Source organism: Falco peregrinus, chromosome 6, assembly GCF_023634155.1.
Source record: "Falco peregrinus isolate bFalPer1 chromosome 6, bFalPer1.pri, whole genome shotgun sequence".
NCBI lineage: Eukaryota > Metazoa > Chordata > Aves > Falconiformes > Falconidae > Falco > Falco peregrinus.
In genome coordinates, this window is record NC_073726.1 from 48,444,536 (window position 1) to 48,467,630 (window position 23,095).

Sequence of the window (23,095 nt, forward strand, 5' to 3'; positions counted from 1 at the left end):
AGAAGTTGAGCTCATTTATGAAGAGACATCATCTGTGGTAGTGCAAAAACTAACACAGTTACTCCATCCCACTTAGCCTTACCAGGTCTTAGAAATTACAACTCTGCTGCAGCTATTGCATCCCTCCCGCCCTCCCTCCTTCCATCTTTCCTCTTCCTCTCTTTCCCCTGCACGAGCCCACTTGCATCCTGTGCGGAGCACTGGGCTGGAAGTTAGGTGCTGGGTTCACTTCCTGTCTCTGCTACTGTTTTGAAACTTCTGTGTATCTCTGAAGTTTCTGTTTCCACTTGAACCTGTTTTTATCTCTTCTGTTGAGATAGTAAAGCAGCTGTTGCCCAGTGTAATTTGTGGCATTATTGGTCCGTGGTCCTGGCTGAAATCTATCTTGTAGTTACTGTAGTACAAATAAGTATTTCCCTAGGCAGTCGTGGAAAATGTATTTTGAGCTTGCAAGCACCTGTCTTATGCTCTGGAGATGATTTTGTAGCGTATAAAGCACTGAGATATCTGCAAATTTTATCACTTAAGGTAATGTTCTCTAAAATCTGGTGCTATCTCAAGCTAGACTAGTCAGATGTTGCTAATTTCAGTGGCTCTAGCAGGGATTTCTTTGTTTTTACTTTTTGGGGTGGTGGGGTTTTGTTGTGGTTTTGTTTGGGGTTTGGGTATTGGGTTTTTTTTGGTGGTTTGGGTTTTTTTTAGATATAAATCATGTAGGCCAGTTTTTATACCTTTAGACACTTAAGCAGTGATTTTTTTCCATTGATCACGTTGTGAAGATTTAGTAAGGCTCGTGAAACATTTGGTTATTTTGCAAAGAACCTGATAGCAAAAACTTTATATGAGACAGTTCAGTTTCTGGTCTGTGTTTACATGCAGTAAATGAAGTTTGGATCTGTGCGTTAAACAACACAGAAAATAGAAAAAAATCTTAAATGCTGTTCAGTAAGTGCACTGAATAAATCCAGTCTGGTAGAACAGGAAATAAACAGTAGATGCACATTTAAACTGGTAAAATTCACATGGTACATATGGATGCTTGTCCTTATAATCATAAATTGCTAATCTTAATTCTGCTGTCTCTGAGTTTCTGGAACTTTTTTTGAATGGTTAATGGTTTTGCATTGTTTTGAACGGTTAATTGTAATGTCCTTTTGAAGTAATTTGTTATACGTTATAGCTGTGTACATGAGACTCAATATTTCTGTCCTTTTTGACAGCCTGTTCTTTGACATTCGTGCACTGTTTACTCATGTGCCAAATGTATATTTACACAAGGAGGATATAACTAGACACCTACTGTTCTCTAAATTCATACATGAAAATGTTTCTTGGGTTCTAAGTGGAATAATAGGAAGTAGAAAATGCCCTTCTGGACAGTTGATCTCAGTGCTGTATGAGTTCTGCACTTCCAGTAAAGTGTATCTGAAATTATCTGTCTCTAAATAGTCTTTAGTCATTAAAAAGTTTGTTTCTATATCACAGTTCAATGATGCCTTGTTGTATACTACTCCAGTTCAGTCAGGGATGTATAAACTCAACAACATGTTGTCATTGGCTGGAATGAAGGTGAGTCACTTGTTAAAATTACTCTTTCTCCAAATCTATTTAAACTCAGGCCTTCAGATTTTCAAAACACAATTGTGTTTATTGTTGGAAAGAGATGTTAAAGATGCTTATATTCCAGAGCAGTCCTACAGGCTTAATGTTTCTTGTATAATGTGGCCTGTGGTATTGTTATCTAGGTTTCCCTAATAAACTCTGTTGCCACAGGATCATCTCACCTGCATTTCATCCAGTATCGTTCTACGCTGAAATACTCTGCCTGCTTAATTTTTGTGTTGGATTTTGTTTAGACTGCCTCACTTTTGTCTTGCAACTGCTTCTTATTGCCCACACCCAGAGGTTAGGCACCTCTGCCTGATAAGCTTCTGGTGGATCAGATCTCCATGGTTTACAGAGATCTGCTAACTGTGAGGGAAGATACAGCTTTTGTTTCTGAGCCTTTGTGAAAAGCATCCAAGTTAAGCCCTGAGCGCCCCTGGGTAGGGATAAGGGACATGCATGACCATATGTTGACATAGTCTCTGACATGACAGTTAGTGGGAATAGCAAACTGTCACCTTAGGCATCAAGTAACTTGTCTCTGGTCCTGTCAGAGAACAGCACCAAGTCCAGCTGCAGTGCAGATCTGGTGCCCAGGTACAGGCTTTCGCAGACAGAGCTGCAAAATCTCTTTTGCCAGCAGATGTCTTGTGGTGGATGAGAACTGCTCCTAACTTCTAAACCTCCTCATGTTTGAAACTTTGTTATTCAGAAGGGATTGGCAGGGTGATCCAGCCGTTGGGGGTATGAGGCACATGCTCACTCTGGGGTACACTGGTGAGCTACATCTTCTCCTGCAGCAGTGCCTTTTTTTTGCCCAGTTGCAGAAGGTGCTTAGAGGGCAACGGGCCTGGGCATGTTGAAGCACAGTGGGAGGTGTCTGACAGCTCTTGAGCTTCATTCCTCTGTACATCTCCAGTGCTTGTGTGGGGCCACAGTCAATTAAAATGGTAGGCTGCACATAATCTTACTGTAGCTGGGCCCTCTGGATTGCTGTATGATCCCCAGTTTTTGAGATCTTTCCCTCCAATGTACCCCTTCTGCAATAAAAATGTAAGAATTTTTGAAGTAATTAAAAATAAAGCAACTATAAAAGTACTATTTCAGTTTGAATGTCGTATTTCCTCTTTTGACTGAAGGTTAGAAAGCCAACCCAGGAAGCATATCAGAATGAACTGAACATTGAAAGCGTAGAGAGATCCTTCATTCTTTCAGCAAGGTAAGTCTTTATAAAGTAATGATTTTAAAACCATGTGATTTCAAACAGGCCACATAAGCTTTTTATAGCTTATTTTGTATTTATGTAATGAAAAGTTACCCTTGGCTAGAGTAATTACAGAGTAGAGGGAATGAGAGATGGGTTTCTGGAAATAAGACAGACTTTGCTCTAGTTCACTTTTGTTCACATTCAAAATCTAATTTTGAAAATTTAAGTTTATTTTTAAATGGACCAGCAGAAAGGAAGCCTGGTCACATGTAGTAAATTTCAGTAATACCATATGAATTTGTAGTTTCTAATACAGTTCACCCTGACTTGTAAGGAATGCTGCCCGTTGTGAAGTGATGCACAGAAGCAAAAACACTATAATAAACGTGTCTGGTATTTGAGCACTTTGGGCTTAAGGGTGCAGCTGGTGGGGATTCTGCTGTCCTGAAGACAGTTAACTGTTAATCAGAGTGAACGTTACTCTTGCTTGGTTCGGCTCAGCTACACCTTCAGAAACTTTAAGTAAACTGAAATACTATCCTCTCACTGCCTTTCCTTGAGAGGTACAAGAATTAAAATAGTTTCAATTTAGTTAATTTTAGGCTTTGGTTTTCAGCATTTTTTCGTTCTTCCAAAGTTACTGATGCGATCTGTCAGTGCATTAACGGGACAGGAGATGAAACATGACAATAAATTTTTGTATTATTATTGGTAACTGATATAAATTGGAATAAGTCATCCTGGTCTTCCAGCTAAAATAACAGTGTAATTGAAACAAGTAATAGATCTCAGTGAACCTGAAATTATGGAAATGGCAGAAATTACTGGAATGGTGCTTGTCTTTACCAGAAAACCAAATTCTCCGTGTAGCAGCAAAAGGATACACGGCCACTAAACCAGAGCACCTCTGGTCTGTCTTCACCGAGGTGCCTTTAGCAAAGACCTGGTTTTGTGGATTGTGGTTTTTACTGTGTTTGAGTTGAAGTTTTATATGTTCTGACATTTGTGACAGTGCTGATACCAATGAAGAAAGACATATTTTCTCTTTTGTTTAGCAAAGCTGGGCAAGGGCAGACTGCTTCTGTTTGTGTGACCTTGTAAATACGGACATGAGGATGTCTGCACAAAGATAGCAGTATCTCTAGCTGAAGGGTTGACCAAGGTTAACTTTGTCAAAGTAGCCAGAGGAAGTAGCTCAATTGTCTGAACAGTAGTTATTTATAACAGACTTGAAAGCAGTTTTTTAATATTTTTTGAGCAAGTTTACATGTTTCTTATGGTTCTTCTGCACATTGGGGAAAAAAATAGGTGCATTTCACTGTTTAGGGTATGGTTCTGCTCCAGTATAATATGAGCAGGTCTGTGCTGCTTAGGTCCCTTTATGACTGGGTGTTGCACAGATACATGAAGGTATTTATGAGATTGCGGTAGACATTGTGGATTTATCTCTGCTTGACTTGAAACAGCATTTCATTTTTAATTCAGATGTTTTAAAGAATTGAAAAAAATCATTGGAACTTGTGAAAAGTTTATCAGCTTGAAATACAACCTATTTATTTTCCACAAAACAGGACAGACTTGTCTTTTTGAGGAACAGATTATGTGGTAGATTAAAAGCAAGTCCTGTGAAATACATGCTGGTTCACAGGGGAAAACCCCTATACATAACATTCTCACCAAATTGTGCAGTGTTTCTGACATGTTTTTGTCCTGACCTTGAAATTACTGGCATTAACCTCACGTTACCAACTAAAGCTGCTCTGCTTTGCTCTTTCATTTTTAGTGTTGTTAATCTTGCATCTTTGGAAAGCATTGAGCTCTGTTATTTTATTCTTGCTGGAAGCTATGTGTATGCAAGAACCCTGAGTTACACAACAGTGACAGAGAGAGGTTGCATTTGCTTGGGATGAACGAGGTGCTGGGGCCTCGGGTGTAAATGACAGTTTTCAGATTATTTGTCTGTAAGCTAAACCTGGGTCTGTTGTGATGTAGGAGGGGAAACAAGTGAACAACTACCAGCAGGAGGTGCTTGCATGTATTTTTTCCCAATTAATTGTATTATTTCTATTGATAAATATCCCAGATGTGAAGAGAATGGATATCTTGTCAATACAGACTGCATCTTCCTTTTAATGATACCTCAGTCTAACAGCTGCTTGGCTCCTATGTAGTAAAAATTTCAATTACAAAACATTTCAAGTTAATCTTACAGACATCGGAGACAAATTTCACTTCTGTGTTTTTTCAAATAGTAAGCATTATGTGGCGTGTACACCAAAGAGATACTGAAATGATCCTGGGGGCAGAGATGGGGAGGGGAGCAATTAAGCTGGTGGAAAAATGCTACTAATAAACAGTAAGCCTGTTAATAACAGAAGTATAGATTAATGCCTAGACAAGAGTCTTTGTCACTTCAGGTTTAGTTTTATGACTGCGTTAGTATTCTGCTTTATCTAGTCTGGCCTGAGGTTTCGGTTTTCCTGGGATAGCTGTAGGAATGTGTATTGTTTTACATGGTACAATGCAGTATTGTACTAGAAATCTCTCAATCAGAGAAACAAGTTAGCACATCTGCATGATGCAGTGCTGTACAGAAGTAAAGCTTTGGTCCTGAAAACAATAATTGTGCCACCCTGACACGGTCTGAGGCCAGCTGGCCCTGTCCCCCTCAGTAAGGCTAGCAAAGAGCTACCCTGGGCAGACAGGGCAGACAGCTGCATCGCTTCCCCTCACATAAGGATAGCTCATGCAAGACTAGCTCAGCTGGGAGAGGTCGCCTAAGGCTCTGATCCTGGGAACAAGAGGGGGGTGTTTCTGTGAGCCCTCCTGGGACCACCAAGCTGCTTTGCTCCATTGGGCAGCTATGCCGTGTGCCCCTAGCACAAGTTTGCCAGTAATAACAATTGCTGGGGCTCTCAGCAGTGCAGTTGAAGTTTTCTACTGTTGTGTTAAATAATTTTTTTAAAAATAATAATTTTAAGAAAAGCTAAGAAAACACTGCAATTTTAGTAAACAAAACGACTTTTGGAATGATGCAACAAACACTGGACCTTTGGTGAGGGAAGTGGTAGGGCTGCACAGCTGCAGGGGGAGGGCTGGGACTTACAGCAGAAGAAACACTGCCAATTTTGCTGCAGCAAACCATTACGTCAATTCAGTTGCCAATGGCACCGCCTTTGCTCTTAAGTTCTGAAGGGTGGTAAACAATTGCTAGGAAATCTACCAAGTGCAAGCTCCCTAGTGAAAGTATCTCATTGTGCAAGCAGCCCCATATGTAGCAATCCCCACAGGACTGGGGGATGCTTAATCTCCAAAAATGGGGCCAACTTTTAAATTTCGTTATTTAATGCACTTATAGAAACATAATTAAATGTAACAGATTTTGAAAAAGCCAAAGGAGTTGATTAGAGTTATGAATGTTACATGGTTAATGCAGTCCAGTTGTTCTTTCCGGTTGAGAAACCAAAAGTAAATAAACTGAACAAAAAATGTTCCACTTGGAGTGTGAAATATTAGGACAGACAATAATACATGCTTTGCCCCTGCTTTTATCTTATTTCTTCTCCCTTTGTTCTGATTTTGTTGCTGTGTGCGCTAGATCAGGGGGTTTTGCCTCATGCCTCACAGGCTTCTCCTGTGTTTACTTTACCAGATTTGTCCTCTCTGATTCTGTAGAGAACACAATTTCATCCAGTTCAAAACCCTGGCTCACAGTATCTTCCTTAAAGGTTCAAAGATGATCAAAGCTTCCATATTCACCTACAAAAGCCATTAAGCAATAATTGGTGTTGCACACCCAATTTGTGTAGATCATTGCTTTCTTCTTCCCTGACTTCCCTTTTTGTGTACGCGTCACGTTCAATTCCTTGGTTTAAACAAATTCATTTATTTGATATTATCTAAGAAGTGGGGAATAAAAAAAGTGTTGGTGGTAGATGCTGGTTTAAACTTTAGAAGCCCTTTTTAAGCTGGCATGGCATCTTAAATAAGCAATCCAGCTGTTCCTCTGCCACAGAACTGCTTCTTCCTCCCTTCCTCAGAGCACCTTCCATGGTGCTGCACAAGTGGTTGTTCAGCTGCGTGATGAACCCAGTTGGGAAATTGATCCAGAGGAAAGGCAGGTTGATGGCTGGCTTTAGCAAGACCTGTTTCCAGGTCCAGCCCACTGCACTTATAGCCCGCTGTGTGTGTTCTGGCACAAGGGTGAATAGAAGACTTCCTGGGTGAGAGGGCATGTAGGCTGCCCTTTGCAGCAGCAGCATGGATTGATGTTACGTGAAGTGGTGGTGTGCCCACGGTCAGAGGACATGCTTTGGCAGTGTATGTAATCCAGTATAGCTGCAGGCTCCTGCTGTGCCAGGCACTCCTTGTTTTCCCTGCTCCCTGTGCCATGCCCCTGCAGCCTAATGCTTTCCTTGCAATTGATTAGTGATCCACCAGCTGTGTGATAAAGAGATACATTAGGCTTCTCTGGTTTTCGCTTTGGGTTAGCTAATCCAATGGAAAAAATTGGAAAAGAAGAATTATTTAGAAGCATCATGACCTGGTAGGAGCAAACAGTTGGGAGCACAAGGCTGGGAAAGAGCATGTTTTTTCTGACAGAAGCTTGGGGTTTCGCAGCGATGGGTACAACAAACTGCACCCAGAGACGGAAGGAAGGAGCGGGGGGAAAGGCTTGCTGAAATTTCGGAGTCCCTTTCAAGAGGGAGGGCCCATGCCTTTTGTCTGGAGCACCATTTACACCAGTACACTCAAGCTATTCAAAGGTCCAGGGAGAAGGAGGGAGCAATGACACACAAGCCTTGAAACAATTTTGGAAGGAGAGGGAGGGAGTCTACATTATAGCAACAGACACAGAAATCTTTTTTAGTATTAATCAACACAACTGGCACCATGTGGACAGTTAAAATGCCAGTTTCAGCAGGAACTGGCATATAAAACTGAAATTGCAAGAGAGTTAAGTCAACGTGTAATAAAGCTAATGGAATTCTAATCAACACTTGCTTCTGAGTTTTAAATGTTAATACTAATAAATTGATTTTTTTTTTTTACTCCAATAGTTCTGCTACAGAAAGAGATGAGTGGTTAGAAGCCATCTCCAAGTCAATTGAAGAATACACAAAAAAGAGAATCACATTTAATCCTAGTAAAAGTCTTGAAGAGGTATATCACACTATTATTGTTGGTTTGTTCCCTTTTTGAATATAAAGTTTCTTTGCAGATATTTAGAGAAACAAGAGGCATTCCGTGATGAATAATAAAACAGGATGGTAAATAAGTGAACAGATGATAGTACAGAATGATATAATGTTATGTACTTCATAAATTTAAAATTATTTTCTTAAAGAAAACCCCAAACTTGCTTTCTCAACTATCTTGATAATCTTGCTAACAGAAAGATAAAATGAAAAGTCTTTAAAACGTAGCAGCTAGCAATATAAGTAGGCTGGTAAAGCTTGAAAGTCACACACCCTTTTGGAAGTAATTAAATGCAGCTCTGTCTTTCAGACCATGACAGTTTGTCAGAGACAGCTTTCCAAAATAATTAGAGTTAACCTATAATCACTGATAAGTATTAATCATTTCTCATCACTGAATGTAGTCTTCTGTGTATGTTCTCTCAGGCAGATCCAGAGAAACGAGAAGATAGTCCGCTGGGATCAAAAGCTCCCATCTGGATCCCTGATACTAGAGCTACTATGTGTATGATCTGTACAAGTGAATTCACGTTGACGTGGAGAAGACATCACTGCAGGGCATGCGGAAAGGTTGGGCAATTTTGTGATTACGTTTTCCATTAGTCATTCAGGTTCCTTGTGTGACAAATACAGATGGAGCCCAATTGCGCTGCAACAACTCTTAAAAGAGAGCACTGTACTATGACACAATTATATGTGGATTGAAAACGTGTTGAGGTTGCGGGGTTTTGCTTTTTTTGGGGGGTGTGGGGTGTGTTTAGAAGTTGGTTTTGGGGTTGGTTGGTTGGTTGTGGTTTTTTAAGGTGTTGTGACAGATCAGTGGTTAACCTTTTAACCTGTTACAAGTTTCTTATTTTACTTTTTGGAGTACTATTTATGGTTGTCTTCTGCCTCCACTATTACATAGTACAAAGAAAGAATGCTAGCTGAAATGAGAAAAATATCTTCTTACTAACTTTTGTAGGATAAACAATTATTTTGTTTTTAAGCTAGTACCAAGCTTATTTTATATTTAACACTTCTGAAAGGTACGTCTAATAAACCTTCATTTTTTTCTTTCTATCAAATGAGAACACAGAATTCAATGCACTGAGACATTGGTGTTGTAGAGAAGTTGTCAAGAGAGCAATGACTAAAAATTACTATTTTCAGTTATTTCTTTAAACATGATTTAAACAGTAACACAGTAGGCTTACTCTGTATTTCGTGGATTGTTACCATTGGCTTATTGACTTGTCTAATTCAGTGATTTTTATATATTTAAATGTTTATCGTTTAGAGGAGGAAAGATCAGTGTGTTGAACATAAGGACATGGGGAAAAGCCAAGACCTTAAACCATCTTCAGTGTAAAATAGTGCCTATTTCAGATTCTGTTATGGGCTTAACAGTGCTGAAGGGAATGTTTTTGAGTATTTAGTGATTTACAGGTGCATATCATGTTCAATAATGCTTTTGATTGCTTCCAGATTGTCTGTCAAGCTTGCTCATCAAATAAACATGGTTTAGACTATATGAAAAACCAGCCAGCAAGAGTATGTGATCATTGCTTCAGGGAGCTACAGAAACAAGGTAAAGAAAATCCTCACAAACTACGTCTTATTTTTGTGGCCCTTATTAACGTGGTATGTTTGTACCTCACCTTTACTGCTGGGTTCAAGTGCCTACTTCTGCCATAGCATGCCTGAAAAGCAATAGGCATCCGAGATTACAAGAGCCCAAATAAGTTTCTGTGAAGTGAGCTAGGCAGTGAATTTACACTACATTGGCTCTTCTTTCCAGAAATGTGCGTGCACTTGCCCTATGGTAATGACATGTGGCTTATGCTGCATTCTTTTTTTGAGATAACTAGTGTTATTTGCTTTTCATTAATTACAGGGTACTAGTAGTACGTTAAAGTCCTTGCAGCTTATTGTGACCTCCCAGTGGGTTCATGTGTACTTTCACTCTCTGTAACTTGTATGCCTGTAAACTTCATTTTTGCCAGCTAAGCTGCTGAGATAGCTGAGGTTCTGGGGCTCTATAAATAGATAGGTCTTCGTCTTACTGAAGCTCAGTCTCTTCAGCCCCAAGCTTTGGCTCATCTGGGTTTCAAGAAGCTGGCATACCTGCACCTCAGTTCTGAGGGCAGACTTCTAACCATTACCTACTGCACACTGGCAACATGGATTTCAATGTAAAACACCACAGCTAGAGCTATTTTCATTGAAATACTGAGACGTGGTACTACTAAGGCCTGCTGGAAAGCAAGGGTTAGATGGCCTGGTCGTAATAACATTTGTTTAGAGAAGAGGTCCAGGGTCAGTTTCCTTCTCATCCTGAGGGAACTCAAATCCATCTCTTTGAAGGAGCTACATATCTTTACGCAGAAATGAATGTAAAATCAGTGGGAATGTAAAATCCCACCAGTGAGGTGGGAATCCAGTCTCATCTCGCAAGACCTGCTCCAAGTTCTGTCCAAAGACTCTAGTATTAAATACAAAAAAGAGCCATAAGCAAGGGACTGAAACAGTTTGCTGCTCGTCCCTCAGGCAGAGGCTCCAGTTCGACACAAGCTCTCTAGGGTATCAGGAAATCTGTGATCCCCCTGAAATAATCGAGCAACACCGACGACTCTTCAAGTAGGGGTGGTACCCTGCGACGGTGTCTGGACTACCTGCAGGTCTCCGCGCTGGGCACTAGAGGCCGCTGTGCTGCTGCAGTTGCAGGTGCTCTGTTAGCAGGGGAGGAGCCGCAGGGCAGGTGCGGTACAGCTGGCTATCCAATCACTCTCCTGCTCTGCTCATTAGTTCAGAGCCTCACCATGTTCACGGACAGCTCTAGAATTAGACTTCATGAAGTTACTTGTTCCAGGCTGAGCTGTAAAATAGTGGTGAAAAGGGGGTTTTAAAAGACTGAAGTGTTGCAGATGTCTTCCAAGAGAGATGAAGGAACTGCCTGCAGCAGTGGATAAAGACAGCACATGCCCTGTAGGTGGGAATCTCCAGAAGTGTGTGTGTGTGATGGCATGATGCTGGAAGAGGAGCCCTACAGCATCCATACTGAAAAAAGCTGAGAAGATAGCAGACGTAGAGAATTGAAGGGCAGAGTTGGGCAACAGAGGTGAAGCACGGAGTAAACTGCAGAGGACAGCTCTGAAAATCTGGTGTGGTTTTAAAGACTTGATTTGCACCCTGCTTATGGCCAAAGGTAGTTCAACATCAAGAAAACAGACTATGAAAACAAACAAGACCAATCCGTTTAGTTTTAAATATCTTGTGGTTGGTTTTAGTCTGATTGTGATTTGGGGGATTCTAAGTCATGGTGTTGTAATAATACTGAGAAGTTAATTTAACACTGAATTTAACGTGATAGGTGAAACGCTATAATCAGAAGAAAAATGTCATCTGTTTTTAAGAAAAAAAAAAACCCACTCCAAGAATCATTACCTGTGTTTAGTTATCTGTGACATGAAAACAATCTATTAATCTTATGCGTTTTAGATAACCAGTGCACTCCTAAGAGTGGATCCCCAGTCAACCATAAATCTCCATCAAGTGCCTTGTCTACAGTATTACATAGTATTCCCTCTGGAAGAAAGCAGAAAAAAATTCCTGCAGCCCTCAAAGAAGTAAGTGCTTTATTGGTCAAAAGTAATGTCTTGTTGGTATTATATCGTTAATATTAACAATGAAGAAAATAATTCCATACTTTGGCTATCTTCTCTGGTATCAGAAGTCAAATATTTGACTACAGCAGGGGTTTGGGCCTTAGTTTTTTATAGGCAGGGATTTGAACTATGAAGCAGAGTATTAACTGCATAAATACCTATAAGACTGCGATTCAGAGAGATAGCTGGATTATAATTTCTTTCTTGCTTCACTGTGTTTCAAGGAATTATGATTTACTTCTGCACCAACAGTCAGTGAGAAGACTCCTACACCAACCCAGCTCTTGGCTTATGATTAGGAAAGGTAGAGCTAAAGTCTCCCTACTGCACTGGAGGTCTTGGGAATGAGAGGAACTAATTTTTCTTATAAAGGAATGCGTGTTCTCCAGCTGTATGTGGTCCTCAGTGTTGCAGCCCTTTCTTGTACTGTTGCATCCAATTTAAGTTCCAAACCTTAGTGACTGCAGAAACCTCTCTTCCAGACCAGACAGATGTTGGCAGACAAAATTATTTTTCTTTCAGCCATCTGAGTTAATTAACAACATTAATTGAGATCAGGTAAGACTTTGAGTCTTTGACAGGACAAGGTTCTGGAGATGTGTTTTAAAAAACAGCTTTACTGTGAAGACCTGGACAGATGCATACATACTCTTGGGGTTTGTTTGTCTGGTTTGGGTTTTGTGGGTTTTTTTTTTTCTCTTCAGGTTTCAGCAAACACGGAAGACTCTACAATGAGTGGCTACCTGCACAGATCTAAGGGCAGTAAGAAACCATGGAAACACCTATGGTTTGTTATAAAAAATAAGGTGCTATACACGTATGCTGCTAGTGAGGTAAGAGACTACATATAGGAAATCAAATATCCAATGATAATACTGTCTTTGTAACAAAGTTGTTTATTTTTATGATCTAGAAACAACCTATAAAATTAGATCACCTTACAGTAATCTGATTGCGATGTAGTATTTTGAAAAGGCCCAGTCAGCTTGGTACCGTAATACGCTGATATAGCTACGCTGTTTCTGATTTCAGACCTAGCTTTGAGTACCTCTGCACTGCACACCATTGCACAGTTGTAGGTATGTTCTGAGTCAGTTGAGTACACCGGGGGGGTCTGTTTGGATGCATCACGCTGGAATAGTGGCAAAGCCAACATTATAAAAGCATCTTGAAATATCTTGTTTCTGCAGTTCCATAAGGTATCTTAAATGCTTGGAAAATAGCAAACTAAAACTCTTTACTTCTCCTCAAACTGTTGTCTTCAGCCTGGAGTTATTATTTAATATACAGTGCTGCAGTAGAAAAATAAAATGCATCTTATCTAATGGCATTTGCTTTTTTATTTAGAATGTGTAGTTCTATTGCAGTTTGGAATAATCTCTAACCAATTTATATAAGCTCTGCACATCTCAGCATGTGCTGGGGATGTGGAGTTTATGGCATCTTAAAATGTTTTGCAATATATATGGATGTATTGTAGCACTGGAAGATCTCGGGGTTTTGCTTTTTTGTATTATATGTTATAGCTTGCTAATAGCTTTCAAGAGCAAAATATCCAAAGCATCTGCTAAAGGTATTGCTATCCTTCACTTTCTTTTAAAATTTAAAGCCCAATCTATCCTGACCAGGTAAAGAATTACCCTTCTTCACCCCCATGCCTCCCCCACTCTAGTTATTTCCTGGTTCGTATGCAGGTTTGTTCCTGGGTTGTTTCTGCTGTAGTGACAGCCTTTGTTTTAGAATTCCTGAATTATGTCCAGAATCTGTGATATTTCCACCACAGCATTGACAATAGTACCAAAAAAAAAAAAAAAAAAGTTCTAAAAGTATCCTTAATAATCATTTACAAACCAATTACTTTTGCAAAGATTTGAAAAATATTTGAGAGCATTGTGCCTATTCTGACAGTTGCAAAGGAGACTTTGACAGCTGTAAAGAAAGGCATGTTAGTCTGTGACAGTCACCTTAAATTTTCTTTTGCTTGGCTTCCTCTGAGATATCACACTTCCAGAGTAGTTTCATTTGGCACGTTGCAATCACAGAATTATTCCGTTTTCTGTAAGGAATATCTGTCCTCATTTTCCATTTTTATGAGCTATTGCAGGAGACGTTGTTTAGAGTCTCAAGGGAAGGTCCTGCATGGCCTTAGCCAGAAAACCCCACTTAGGCTATTTACATTAGTTCCGAGTGATATAAAGATTAGTGGTAAAAAGACTACTTATTAGTGGTACAAAGACCTAAAATAGTAAAACATATTGCTAAGCCTTACTTAACTGTTTTCCAGTATCAAAACATATCAGTATGCTTCACAGGATACTGTTTCAATGCAGAGGCAATTACCAAAGTTTTCACCTGATGTGTCAGTGTTTATGTACATTCTTTGTTTATTTTTCCTATTCAGAAGTGTTAAGAGACTCTGCCTAGTTGCAGAACACTGTTTTGGAATTTGCACAGGATGAAAATACTTTTTTTTTTCCTTCCAAAAATGTTGTGCATTGTATTTATTAATTAAAAGACAGGAGTACGAAAACAGGAAGTAATTGAGATGAATGAGGAAGGGAAAGTGTTGCCTTTTTAGCTAGATTTTGAAATTAAATGAAGAGAAAATAAAAAGGTACAGCTTCTCTTGCTACTCTTTCCTAGCCAACCACTTGTGAACAGTCAGCAACTTTTTTTACCCTGTCCTGTCAATTTTCAGCAACAGAAGGCAAAGTAAGCCATCAAAAGTATTGGGAGTGTGACTCCAGCGTTTGAGAACATGGGTTACATCCATAGCTCATCCTGTAGCATACTCAGTGCAGCTAGTAGCATCCCATAGCACTTCTAAGACATGAGAACTTAGTAGTAAGGTTGTTGGAGAGAGGTGGACCTTTGGTCTGCTGCCAGGCGGCAGTCAATCTTTTGATACAAATTCTTACCAGGCAGAACTGTGAGGCTATACACTGAAAGGCAAGGTAGATGTTACTAGGGAAATAAAAAAAGGAACAGCAATGTTGAAGTCTATGAGGTTTTTTTTGTTTCCTGTCCCTGGACCTCATGCATGGAGGCTATAAACAGCAGCATTTTGTGCATGACTATTTGTAGCAACTTGTTTGTTGTGTAATCTGTTGCAATGGTATGGTGCATGAGTAAAGTCTAAATGGATTCCTTAGTATGTCTTACAAGTTCTAATTCTGTCTTGTTTGCTTTTTTTCCCATAAAATAGGATGTGGCAGCATTAGAGAGCCAGCCTCTACTTGGATTCACAGTCAGTGAAGTAAAAGATGAAAACTCAGAGTCTAGAGTGTTCCATTTACTGCACAAAAACACTTTATTTTACATATTCAAAGCAGATGATCCCCATTCAGCTCAAAAGTAAGAAACTATTTGTATTCATTTTTGTTACTTTTTTCTAGAAAACATTTCAGAAGTCACGCATGTTAATATTCACAGACTAAGCATACGTACAAAGGATGCATATTATATAATATATAACTAAAACTTTGCAATTACTTAAACTGGTAAGTCATTAGGACTTCTACAATGCTTTAAATGAAGAAGCAGCCTTTCCTCTGCAAAAGAATGAATGTAAGAGAATGAAAAAGTCTAAGATAAAGTAAGAAATCCTTCGTTTTCCTAGCCTATTTCTCTACTGGTCTGCTCTGAAAATTTAATGTTACCTTTTGGAGAAATCCAGAAAATGTGTTTTAGGAATGAGCTGATGTGCCCCCTTTTTTATTTCCAGCTGTAAATTTCAGTTATTTTTAATTAATATATGGCAGTGAAAAGTAAAGCAAACCCTAAAAAGTAGGGGACAGAAGTTTGATGCGTGTGTGCAGGTGTGTATGAACACTTAGGCATATTTAATGTGTTCAAACCAAAAGCTTGAATTCAAAGAAGACTCACACAAGCTGTTTCATTTCTAGTCCTGCTGTTGTGTCTGAGTTTGGAGTCATACTTCTTGATTTATGTATTGTGTGTGTTTTATATAAAATAACTTAAAAGCTTGGTCATTAATCAGTGCAAGACGGTTGCTATGTGAGTCATGAAGTAAACTAGGAATGAGCATAGAAGCAAGACATTTAAGTTACCTTGCCTATATGCCTAGCTTATCTGACTGGTTTCACTGCAGTTTTCCCAAATGGATTTTGCATTAATAAAATAGATTTCATGCACTAACTAGTCCATTATTAATACTTAAGCATTCACATGGCTGCAGGTATAGTTTTATGCAAATAGGAATATTCTAAAAACCAAAGTACCCAGGACAACTGAAAATTGTGAACAGCTGAGAACGTGCTTAATGATACTTCTCTACACACAAAATCTGGAAGTCCATTTGATTTTTGTGGGTATTTTGTATTGCAGGTGCACACAAATGTTCTCTTGTTAATTAAGATACTATTCTCGTTTCCACTGTGTCCTCATTTACACTATATAAAACAAAACTAAAAAAATCCAAGGTGTTCAGTAGTTTTGTTTTCCTATTCAGACAGGGGTTTGTCATCAGTAGGAAAACTTGAATTTGGAAATACTCTATTTTGCTGAGGCTAGGTGTCATGGTTTAACCCCAGCCAGAAACTAAGCACTATGCAGCCACTTGCTTACTCCCCACCTATCCCAGGATGCAGGGGAGAAGCAGAAAAGAATGTGTAATTCAAGGGTTGTGATAAGAATAATAATAACATAAAATAAGAGAAAACCCCAAACCCAATAATAATAATTAATAGTAATAACAATTATAATGAAAAGGGGGGAGAAGGGGAGAAGAATAAAATCCAAAGGGAAGGGAGAAAACACAAGTGATGCACAATGGAATTGCTCACCACCCGCCGACTGATGCCCAGCCAGTCTATGAGCAGGCATTGGCCGGCTCTGGCCAGCTCCCCCCAGTTTATATACTGAGCATGATGCCATATGGTATGGAGTAGCCCTTTGGCCAGTTCAAATCAGCTGTCCTGGCTGTGCCCCCTCCCAATTTCTTGTGCCCCTCCAGCCCTCTCGCTGACAGGGCCTGAGAAACTGAAAAGTCCTTGGCTTTAATATAAACCTTACTGAACAAATAAAAACGTCTGTTGTCAACATGGTTCTCACACCAAATCCGTAACACAGCACTGCACCAGCTACTGAGAAGAAAATTAACTCTAGTCCAGCTGAAAACAGGACACTATGAATAACATTAAGTACCTGAAATTGCAAGCTTTCTCCAAGTATTTAATATCTTTAGGAGATGTATGCTGAATCTCCAGAATAAATGCTGCTTTGATAGCATTCAAAGAAGAAACAAAGAACATGCTCTTGGCCTGTTTGCATCAGTGGATGCTATTTTTTCCTGTTAGAGCCCAAGAAATACCTGATGTATTTATGTAAGTGCAGTAATAAATTTTAACTTTACAAATTATGTTTACTTTTTGATGAGCTTTTAAATGTCTTAGTTCATTACTGTGTTCAGTGCTTAAGTTGTTTATGAATTAGTTGTATTTGTATTCAATTGTAGTTATTTTAAGGAATATACAGCAGTGGAAAATACAGTGAGCCCTAAAAAATAAGGGATAGAATTTTGAGTTGTGTGTGCAGACAGGCATGAGCACTTATACATCCTTAATACGTTCATACCAAAAGCTTGAATTCAGAGAATGTGCACACAGTTACAAAGTTAAATACTTAAGGCAAGGAAGAGCCAACATCTGTGACTAACATTTAGAAACCCTCTGAATACTAAGACAGGTCTGAATTTCCATTATAAAGATAATTTTACAGTCGTTGTTTCATTGAGTTCTTGCAAGATTTTCACTCAGGAAAAAAATCATCAGTATGTGGGCATCATAATTTTACATGCACACAGTTCAGCCCTCACTTGGAAGACAGAATTATTCCTTTTTTTTACTCTATTTGTCCATGTAGCATTGGACTGCTTCAGAAACATTTTTTGCAGCGTCCTTGAGGTAAGGGTGTTTATCACTCTCATAATCAAGTAGGAACAGATAAGGGGGTAAAAGTGTCTAAATATTAACTTTGAATTTCCAGTTTGAGACACCCTGGATTAGCTGTTTGGGATCTTCCCCCTCCCCTTTACATATACTTGTATTTTCACAGATACCTGTTATTGTATGATTCAGCAGTAGCACATACCATGTGTGTGAACACAGGGAAGTTCTGTCATCATGCAAAGGCAGCGTTCCTCCAGCCCAGCCCATGAGCCCTGTGGCTTCCTCCCTCAGCCCCCACAGTCCTCCACTAATAACCTTTGCACCAGCTGCAAAAGCAGAGAGCATGGGTTTCGCAGATGGATACCTCAGTTATAGTAGTGTCTTCATTCATCTCAGATTTTTGCAGTGAACTAAGAGGAGGGAGTATTGGGGTTTTTTCAAAGGTATGCAATCTTGTTATTAAAGTTGGCAGAACCTTGGCATCTATCTTACATTTTGAGCATTTGACTCCTGAGCTTCACTTGTTCTTTATGCATGTAACTTCAGTATGGAGGAAGGACAGAAGAAAATTTCCATCATCTGGCCTTCTACTGATACCTAATAAGAATATGACTCTAGCAAGTATGTTTGGACTCATTGGATAGATTCCTGGCATTTGCACTAACAGACCAACTGGTAATGGAAGGATGTTGTTAACTTCTTGTGTGAATCTGTAGCTAGTCACAGCAGTGTGATTTATACTTTTACCAGCAAATTCCTAACATTGTTTAATTTTCCCATAGATGGATAGAAGCTTTTCAAGAAGGCACAATTTTATAGCAGTGTCAGCATCATATCTACAAGTTTAAAGGAAAATGTCCGAGGATGGTGGTAAAACAGACTACAGCAGCTGTTCAAAGAAACAGAATCCTACCGTCTCAACCTACACAAAACTGTATATTTTCCAGGGTTAGGAGTTGTTGCATCTTTAGTGTAAGGTAATATTTTTTTTAAAGTATTGTGTGTATTTCTGTGTTTATACAAATGTGTTATTTATTAAATTCCAATGTTTACTTTAATGGTCAGAATTATTTGTGAGGTCTGCATTGATGTCCGAAGTGTCCATGTCTTCAGAATGGCAGATGGTTGGTCAACATATTTGTAAACTTTGTGCTTTTTTAAAAAAACAAACCACAAGTCAAATCTGTTGCAATTGTACAGTTCCTCATGATTTTTGTATAGGTATTGAGTTGCTCATGCTCACCTTGCAATTTAGGAAGAACAGAATAGGAATTTCAAAGACTTTGGATCTTCGTTAGCTATGTAAATTCCTTTATAAGAAGTGCTGTGATATTGCTGCTTCTTTCCTTGAATGGCAGTTGAACTCTTGCATACCAGTACATTAAAACAGTGCATCAAATTCTGTATCACAGAAGCAACTGCAAAGTACAGTTCAATTATTAAAAAAGAGAAAAGGAAAAAATATTGTAAAACAGACGTTGCAATTACAGAGATAAGGCACTAGAGCTTTTACAGTACTACAAATGCCAAAGAGACTGAATGAGTTCTCTTCAAGTAATTGCAGGATGTATTTTATTTTAGGTTTCCAGCAGCAGTTTAAAGCACAGTAAAAAAAAATACATTTTTGATATACAGGAAAAAGATTAAATACCTTATTCGTTTAAAAACTGTGTCAAATGAGTTCTGTATGCAGTATGAAACACTGTATAAACTATTGTTCAAAGAACGTTAAACAAATATATGCACCCCCGCTCCCAATTTTTTTAACTATTGTATATTTAAATATTATGTTTAAACTGGAATTGCCATACCAAGAAAACCCTGCTTTTTTTAGTGCAGATGGCATTGAAAATGCATACCATTCTTTGAAATATCTTTTGTTTACACTATGTTTTGTTCTATTTGACATTTTAAAACACAATTCAGCTTTAGGTGTTTGGGGTTTGTTGGGGTAGTTTGTGGTTGGTTTTTTTCTTTAAGAAACTTGTCAGTATACCTCACTAGGAAATACTTACTGATGATTCTGGTGCATTTATTCTATTTAACTTTTGAAATTTTTTTAACACTGTAATAGCATAAATGGAACTAGAACTATGAAAAACATGTGAAAGGAAGCCATTTTTATGTCAAATGAGATGCATATGTAGCCAGTTAATTTTACTGTATGAAACACTTCTCAGTAGTCCTCTGTATCAAGCTAATTGTGGTAACAGAATTAAGAGCAATTCCCTTTTAATTAATGGTTTGAATCCATGCTAATAGCTATTCTATGGCCTCACAAAGGAAAGAGAATAGATGATAGAATAGTTGTTAGTTACCACAAAAAGGCCAAGAACGAAAATGCAAACCAAAATTCTCATACTCCCTCAAATACCTCAAGATCAGGTCTAAGATACTAACATAGCTCTGAAGAAGCTTGATTTTTCCAGAGCTTCTGTTAAGTTTGTAGCGGGCTTGGAAGCTTAATGCTTAAGTATACAAGTAATTTCATTGACTTCAAGCATTTCAGTAGAGTACCTTTCTGCATCAGGGACTTAAGGCTGTAGATCTGTCTTCCCTCATGAACGCTAGAGATTTGACTAGGTAGTGTTTGAAATTCAGTGGGCGTCTGGTCAAAGCCTTTATCATCTTTTAATACAAATGTGATTAAATGAATACTTTCCTCAAATATAAAGGGCTTTCACTTAATTTTCAAAAGCAGCTGCTGACTGAAGCTATGTAAGCTATTGGCATGTCTCTTCAGGGTGATTTCTGACATGGTTTTTACTGTATCTGAAACCAAACTGATACTAACGTAACATAGATGTGATGTGGCTTTTCCAGTTGATATTATCAAAGGGACAAGCTTCTTAATATTTTCATAGGAACTGCACACTAGCTAAGACGGAAAGCCATGAACCAGCAAATCGATCAGAAATCTGGCTAGGAGCAAGCTAATTTAATTTCAGTTTATGGTCTGATATTGATCTCCCTGCTGCAAAACAGAGCAATAAAAGTCAAAACACATACTGAATAAGATGCCCGAGTTTTGCCTCGTATGGTGTCAAACTACCTCTCAAGGATTTGGCGCAGAGTGAGAAAACAGTGTTCTGTAAAAACCAGAGGACTTCTCCAGCAGCAGCTGATCAATCGAAAAATCTTCCTGTGGCAGAAATAGATTAGAACCGAGCCTTAAAAACAATACGACACATATTGCAGTCTAATTCTGTGTGAAATAAATTGTCTTTGTAAACATGTTTGAATATTTCTTTTCCTTTTTCTCCATCATTAGTGCTTTGCGTCACATGAAGAACCAACAATGTAGGCATTTTCATAACATTTTCAGATGGTTGCTTTTCAGACTTACCCTATTTCTCTAGCTTGCCTCCCATTTTGATTCATTACTATCAAAAGTAAAGTATTCACTTCTTGATTTGACTAAACACTAGAACAAGACCAGAAGTTTTTAAACACCTGGCTACCTCCTCTTATAAGACTCTATAGTTAATAATTAATTTAAGATTGTTTAGTAGAGTATGAGACAAACATTAGCATTGAATATTAGATCTAGTATCTTTATTCTTGGATAAAGAAAAGGTTCTAGGATCCTGAATTCTCTCTAAATTAACTTAAAAACTATATTTTGTGCCCAGAGGACTTAAAACTTAAGCGGATAGCTGAGCAGCTATGGAATGCATTTTACTAAATATTTTTTATATGTGGAAACTTGATTACTCAATTATGTATATTACATCATAAAGAGATGTTTGGAAAGACACATTCAATGTATTTGTTTGCTGTAGCTGCTGTCCCCTGCATTTACCAGCCAAATAGGCTTTTATTTGGAGCAGTCCTAAATCTTGCTGTCTAAATCTTTATTTTGTAAATGAAAACAGTTCAAAGTTGTTGTAAATATTCCTGTGAATATGTATCATTTTTGTATAAATAAATTCACATTAGTTGAGTCTGCATCTTTTTTAAAATATTTTCAGGTTTTTATGTATTGTGTATTCATTTATTTTCAAAGGGCAGAATTTGCTGCCATCATCCTGCACATCAGTCTTGTTTTAAAATTTGTAATATTTTTTTGCCCTTATGAACAAAAAACAGCCTGGAAAGGTAGGCTGCGCGCACAGACTGACACTGCTGCTGGATTTGACCACCTGAAGCATTAGTTTTAAGTGAATTATCTTGCTCGTGTCAGCCAAGACACTACACACTACCAAAACTGGTGTGTCTGCTACAAAAATTGTTTCTGTCTTCCTTCCCTCCTGTCTTTCCTTAGCTGCCTCTTGCTGTTTAGTTCTTAATTTTGTTCCTTCTTCCTCAGGCCCCCCTAAACTAAAAGCCCATGCTTTTGTGAGATCATGATGTTTGTTTTCTACAGAGCCCTTCCACAACTGGGTGCAGAGCCTGTGCTGGAATGTGGCTTGCAGACAGAAATGTGACAATCCAAAAAATTGCGCCTGAGCAGTCCCACCTGTAGGACACCAAGCAGTGGGGTTTTATCTCCTGAAGCCACCTCCCAGCTCTGGGGCATGATGGCCCTTCCAAGCTTCATCAGCCCAGTAATGAAGTAGGCTCCCTATGCTGATTATAACGCAGTGTGATTTACAGGTCTATAAGCAGAAACTGTAGCTGGAGCAACAGCTGACTAGGATACGTTAACCCATAGAGAAAGCACTTCATTAATGTAATAATCTTGGGCATTTACCAGTGAAGATAAGACAGTTCTGGAACATAGGATACAGGATGAGAGGGTTATTCTCTCAGTCTCCTGATGAATAGACATACCCATAGCAAAGAAAGCATCCTAAGAAACCATCGTTCTAAAGAATTAAGGGAGTTACTTCTACGTGAAGGTCAAATGAAGGGTGTTACATTAATAAATCCTTTTGCAAAATTCAATTCTGCTGCACCTTAAAGTATGTCTGAAGTTCAGTTTTTGTTGGCATCAGGTCCTGCACTTGGGTCACACCAACCCCACACAGCGCTACAGGCTTGGGGCAGAGCGGCTGGAAAGCTGCCTGGGGAAAAGGACCTGGGGGTGCTGGTTGGCAGCCGGCTGGACATGAGCTGGCGGTGTGCCCAGGTGGCCAAGAAGGCCAACAGCATCCCGGCTTGTATCAGAAGCAGTGTGGCCAGCAGGACCAGGGCAGTGATTGTCCCCCCGGTACTGGGCACTGGTGAGGCCGCACCTCAAATCCAGTGTTCAGTTTTGGGCCCCTCACTGCAAGAAGGACACTGAGGTGCTGGAGCGTGTCCAGAGACGGGCAACGGAGCTGGGGAAGGGTCTAGAGAACGAGGCCCGTGAGGAGCGGCTGAGGGAACTGGGGCTGTTTAGGCTGGAGAAAAGGAGGCTCAGGGGGGACCTTATCGCTCTCAACAACCACCTGAAGGGAGGTTGTAGGCAGGTGGGGGTCGGTCTCATCTTCCGTTTAACAAGTAATAGGGCGAGAGGGAATGGTCTCATGTTGTGCCTGGGCAGGTTTAGATGGGCTATTAGGAAAAATTCCTTCACTGAAGGGGTTGTCAAGCATTGGAGCAGGC

The 23,095-nt window shown here is 39.2% G+C and overlaps 1 protein-coding gene across 2 annotated transcripts in view; it reads left to right on the forward strand.

Moving 5' to 3' along the window:
• Positions 1 to 21,509, forward strand: part of FGD6 (FYVE, RhoGEF and PH domain containing 6) — a 74,919-nt gene extending 53,410 nt beyond the window's left edge. For both annotated transcript variants that reach the window (XM_055807355.1, XM_055807357.1), the window contains exons 13-21: positions 1,486 to 1,569; positions 2,745 to 2,824; positions 7,873 to 7,975; positions 8,437 to 8,580; positions 9,478 to 9,580; positions 11,491 to 11,618; positions 12,362 to 12,490; positions 14,863 to 15,011; positions 18,349 to 21,509. In XM_055807355.1, the coding sequence (XP_055663330.1) occupies positions 1,486 to 1,569; positions 2,745 to 2,824; positions 7,873 to 7,975; positions 8,437 to 8,580; positions 9,478 to 9,580; positions 11,491 to 11,618; positions 12,362 to 12,490; positions 14,863 to 15,011; positions 18,349 to 18,385 (957 nt within the window). In that variant the 3' untranslated portion in view covers positions 18,386 to 21,509. The remainder of the gene's footprint in view (positions 1 to 1,485; positions 1,570 to 2,744; positions 2,825 to 7,872; positions 7,976 to 8,436; positions 8,581 to 9,477; positions 9,581 to 11,490; positions 11,619 to 12,361; positions 12,491 to 14,862; positions 15,012 to 18,348) is intronic.
• The last annotated feature ends 1,586 nt before the right edge of the window (positions 21,510 to 23,095 follow it).